The sequence below is a fragment of the Mya arenaria genome, chromosome 13, assembly GCF_026914265.1.
Source record: "Mya arenaria isolate MELC-2E11 chromosome 13, ASM2691426v1".
In the NCBI taxonomy this organism is placed as follows: Eukaryota; Metazoa; Mollusca; class Bivalvia; order Myida; family Myidae; genus Mya; species Mya arenaria.
In genome coordinates this window covers 57,960,718-57,965,644 of record NC_069134.1, presented here as the reverse complement: position 1 = coordinate 57,965,644, position 4,927 = coordinate 57,960,718, and the positions used below count along the sequence as shown (strand labels likewise).

At 34.1% G+C, this 4,927-nt stretch overlaps 1 protein-coding gene across 1 annotated transcript; it reads right to left on the bottom strand.

The window, feature by feature from the left end:
• Positions 1–3,010: 3,010 nt before the first annotated feature.
• Positions 3,011–4,685, bottom strand: LOC128215423 (dentin sialophosphoprotein-like). The gene is made up of 2 exons (XM_052922108.1): positions 4,274–4,685; positions 3,011–3,672 (listed from the first exon to the last, which is right to left on the bottom strand). The coding sequence occupies exons 1-2, from the start codon at positions 4,683–4,685 to the stop codon at positions 3,011–3,013; spliced, it is 1,074 nt and encodes a 357-aa protein (XP_052778068.1).
• Between the last annotated feature and the right edge of the window lie 242 nt (positions 4,686–4,927).

Genomic DNA, 4,927 nt, shown 5'->3' with positions numbered 1-4,927 from the left:
TAGTGGAAGAAGGATCACAATAATACAATGGAAACTACAGGGACAGGCCCAATAGCCAATACCACACTACAATATTGTTTAGTGGAAGAAGGATCACAATAATACAATGGAAACTACAGTAACGAGCCCAGTAGCCAAAACCATACTATACTCTTGTTGAGTGGTAGAAGGATCACACTAATACAATGAAACAACAGGCCCTGTAGCCAAAAACATACTATACTCTTGTTTCGTGGTAGAAGGATGACAATAATACAATGGAAACTATAGGAAAAAGTCCAGCAGCCAAAACCATACGATAATCTTGCTTAGTGGTAGAAGGATCACAATAATACAATGGAATCTACAGGAAAAAGCCCAGCAGCCAAAACCATACTATAATCTTGTTAAGTGGTAGAAGGATCACAATAATACAATGTAAACTACAGGGACAAGCCCAGCAGCCAAAACCATGCGATAATCTTGCTTAGTGGTAGAAGGATCACAATAATACAATGGAAACTGCAGAGAAAAGCCCAGTAGCCAAAACTTTACTTTAATTTTGTGTAGTGGTAGAATAGTAATAGTAAGCTATGAAATGCTTTCTGATGGCTCGAACCGACGACTCTCAGTGTACGAAGAAGACAATCTATCAATTGCGCTAAATTATATACTCATTGAGTAATTTGTTATACTATAATTAATTAATTATTTTGGTACGTGAGTGGTCTACTTGTAGTGTGTGTTCGTTTGTGTCTCTATATCATTGTCATTTAGACCCTAAGGAGAGTATATATATATAAATTTTTGACCACTATGCTTGTCCCTGTAACATTCATTTTATTACTGTGATAAAACTACAATCAAACCCCTTTGGTTCGCACTCGCTTGGGTCGATCTCTTCATTGGCTCGAACTGGATTTAAAGGATCGATTTTTTATACTGAAGGTAAGCATTTCCGTTTGGCTCGACGTAATTTCGCCGGTCCACGTGAGTTCGAGCCAACGGGGTTCGATTTTTGCTAAAACCATACCTTGTCATTTAAATCATTTGGATCTAAAGAAGTATATCCCTCAAAACCGATAGTTTGCGATTTTTTACAACTACGAAAAGTAAATGTGAATTCCCATTCGGAACTCCTCGGTCATTTTCCATTGAAAACAACTTCGGGTGTATATGGACGGATTACAATGTCAGAAATCTTTCTGCAAGTAGATCGCGTATTAATTTCAAGCTAGATAAACTAAACTGAATGACATTAATCTTATAAATTGTACTTATTTATGCAATAAATCACTTCACTGGAAATCAATTTAAACTGTTATACAAAATACTCGTTAAAACGCTACAATTATTTAATAAAACTATTTAAAACTTTACGAACTACTTCTTCTGATGTACCGACATACATGCCGAGGAGTTCCGAATGAGTGTTTTCCATTTAACACATTATTTTAACTGCATAATTATTCAACTAGATCGACACGCATACCGATGTCAAGTTAATAGACAACATCATATTAACATCACATACATTTACTGATATAAACAAATACAACAAATGTTTATCACTCACAAAATGGCTTAAACAAGATGTTCAAGCAAATCTTAGGAATAAACAGAACAGAACAGAACATTTTTAGATACAAGCATATACAGCTTAATTTCATCAAAACAATCATCATAACATGCACATACGCATAAATAAATCAACATAATCATTAACATATAATGACACATTATTTCAAAAGTGCAGTTGAGTCAATATTTTTTTTTGCAACATTTTCATTTGTCAATTTAAAGAAAAAATAAGTCCTCTGGAACCAATTCTTTGGTCTATTTACATGTTTATATGGGCAAATCTGATACAGTTAAACATAAATAGACCCTTAATTAACTCTGTGTAGTACTATATGTGGCAAAGTAATTAGCCACCCATTACTAGTTTCCTTGATGTAACAAATTTTTAAATAGAGATTAATAAACTATTATTAAAGCAAAACTAGGATTTTATTACCTCTTATCATCAGAAATGTTCTTGTTTTTGAATAAATGAAAACAAATCTGCAAAACCATCGCAGTGTTTGATATGTTACTTATGTACTCATTAGCATTTAAATTTTCACAATAAATAACATATAAAATTAATTCTTTTGAACTGCGAACAACATCCTTAGTTTCATTTTCATTCTCAGTCATTGTGTTTACATAGATCTTCTTCATTGAGCAGGAAAATTGACTGTTTTTGAAATATAACCAAAATAAATGTCCAAAAACATGGTATGTTATGTCAAGGAATCGACGTTACATAAGGGACTAGTATTGTTACTGCATGGAATTTTGAACAAACAATTTAAGTTTTAAATCTTTTATTTAACTTCATAACATCAAAAGTACAGCGTGAACATTTCAGTAACATCCGAAGAACAAGAAAATAAACTATTGACATAAGTTAACAAAACTTGGGTACATATTTTCCTTATTTCAGCAAATTTATCGTTACATGAAAGAAATAAACTGTTACATCAAAGAAATTTTATTCATGAATGTATGATTGATACTTTCACATTACAAAAGGGATCATACATAATGTTTTGTCAACATCAAAAGTACAGGGTAAACAATTCAGCAACATCCGGTGAACAAGAAAATATACTATTAACATAAGTTAACAAAACTTGGATATATGTTTTTTCTTATTTCAATAAATGTATTGTTACATGAAAGAAATAAACTGTTACATCAAACAAATTCTGTACATCATCAATGTTGCATTACAATATGGATCATACAAAATGTTTTGTCGAGTAAAAGATGTTACAGTGTACTATCAGATGGCATTGCTACTGTTGAATGCTGCATATTTATTCAACAATGAGATAAATACATTTGCCATGATTTTTCATCTAGTTGATACCTATTTCTCTGTCCAGGAATATCGGAGCATTCAACAATAGCAATAACATCTGTAAGCCGATACCAATTTGTGTCTCTTATTTTTATTGGCCAGCAGAAACTGTTTTTATCTTTTTTACCATTTCGGCGCATACAGTCTACTAATACAGATGACAAGTTTGTCTCTCACAATACCAACATGTGCTTTTCCATTGAAATTCACAAGAACATGTTTCTCTTTATATATACATGTGTCAAAATTTGTGTCAATGTCACTGATCTTGTTCCGATGTTTCTCTCCCATACTTACACCTTCATGGTCATTTAAATCGGTATTTACATGTTCTGTCTCATGTTGTTCCCGATCATCGTTTGCAACAGCATCTTTACTATAACTTTCTGTCCCACCATTTGAACCGTCTACCTTCACATCAGCATCTTTACTATCACCATCTGTCCCTTCTTTTGCCCCATCTATCTTTGGATCATCATCTGTTTTATCACTATCTGTCCCACCATTTGAACCATCTACCTTTGCATCATCATCTGTTTTATCACCACCTGTCCCACCATTTCCCCCATCTAATTTCTCATCAACATCTTTACTATCACTATCTGTCCCACCATTTGACCCATTTACCTTTGAACTGGTATCTTTACTATCACTTTCTGTCCCATTATTTGCCCCGTCTACCTTACCAATTCCTATATTCAAACTGTCAACACTGCTTTCCATGAATTCCTTGAATGTGCACTCCGTTCCATCAGCTTTTCTGATTTCATTGGCCGTTCCCATCTCTGCAGTCAAATCACACACACATGAACTTTCGTAGCATTTGATATATCATGTGCAGAACTTTCAACTTCAATTGGTCTTTCCATACGTGATTGTTTTGTTTGGTAATTGTCAGATACGCCCAAATCATTATTATTTTCATCATCTATTTTATACCATTCCGGAAGTTTCAACAATGGCACAAAGTGATTTGGCACCCAGTGTAACGGAGTCATATCATCCCTGTTTGATGTCCACATTACAAAAACTGGGGGTTCTTTATTGGTTCCTGAAACAGGTTTGATCAGTTTGTGCATGTCTTTCCTCACATTTCTATTGCCTAGCTCAGGGTATACTGATTGAATAGGGGTTTTGAGAACTGATGACAGTGCATGAACTTGCCAAATACTCATAAATGATTTGTCTTTTGTGATACTGAGAATCTCTTTTCTGTAAATTGATTTTATGTTTTCATTTGTCATTTCCCTTTCATTTGGAATGAACATCTCTGAATACTGAGCATACTGCTTGGATGTTTTACTAGTAGTCCTGCCAGTTTGCAAGAAATCGTCATTCAGGTAAAATAATTCATGTTTGACTCATGTGGGTCAATGGTAAGTTCACCAATTGTATCATTGATCTGCTTGCATTCAGTCTGCAGCTCACAAAATGTTCTACACTTTGCCAGTTTTTGCAGGTATGTTTTGAATTCTTTTTTCCTGTCATATGGATCCATTTGTTTATCATCGATCTGTCTTTTCTGTCTCTTTTCTGGTGTCACAGGTGAAGAAGGGGGTGTTAATATTCTTTCTTGTTCAGCCTTTCTTCTTTCTTTCAGTTTCCTTTTCTGCACTCGCCAAATCTTTCTTTGATGCCTTTTTTCTCTTTGTGTCATATCTGTAATCTGTTTTCTTTTCCCCAATGTTTTGTCCTTCTTGTACTTTTCTTTAGAGTCCTGCAAATACTTTCTTCTTGTTTCATCCTCATCCCATCTGGAACAAAACTTCCTTTGACGCTCTGCGTTTGACATCCCCATTCTAAAATAAAATTAAGTGTTACTAGACAATAATGTCGTTACTCTACGCTTATTCCATCATTTAAGTAATTGATCACCATTATTTTAACCAATGACACTTTTGACGAAGGTCATTAAGTGCGACCTTGATCCTAAGTATATCATCCAGTCCAGCCTCTCGCACCACTATATACCAAAATCTTATACAAACTTTTGGAAAACCAATCTAATAAAACCTTTGGAAAACCTGGTTATTTGCATTT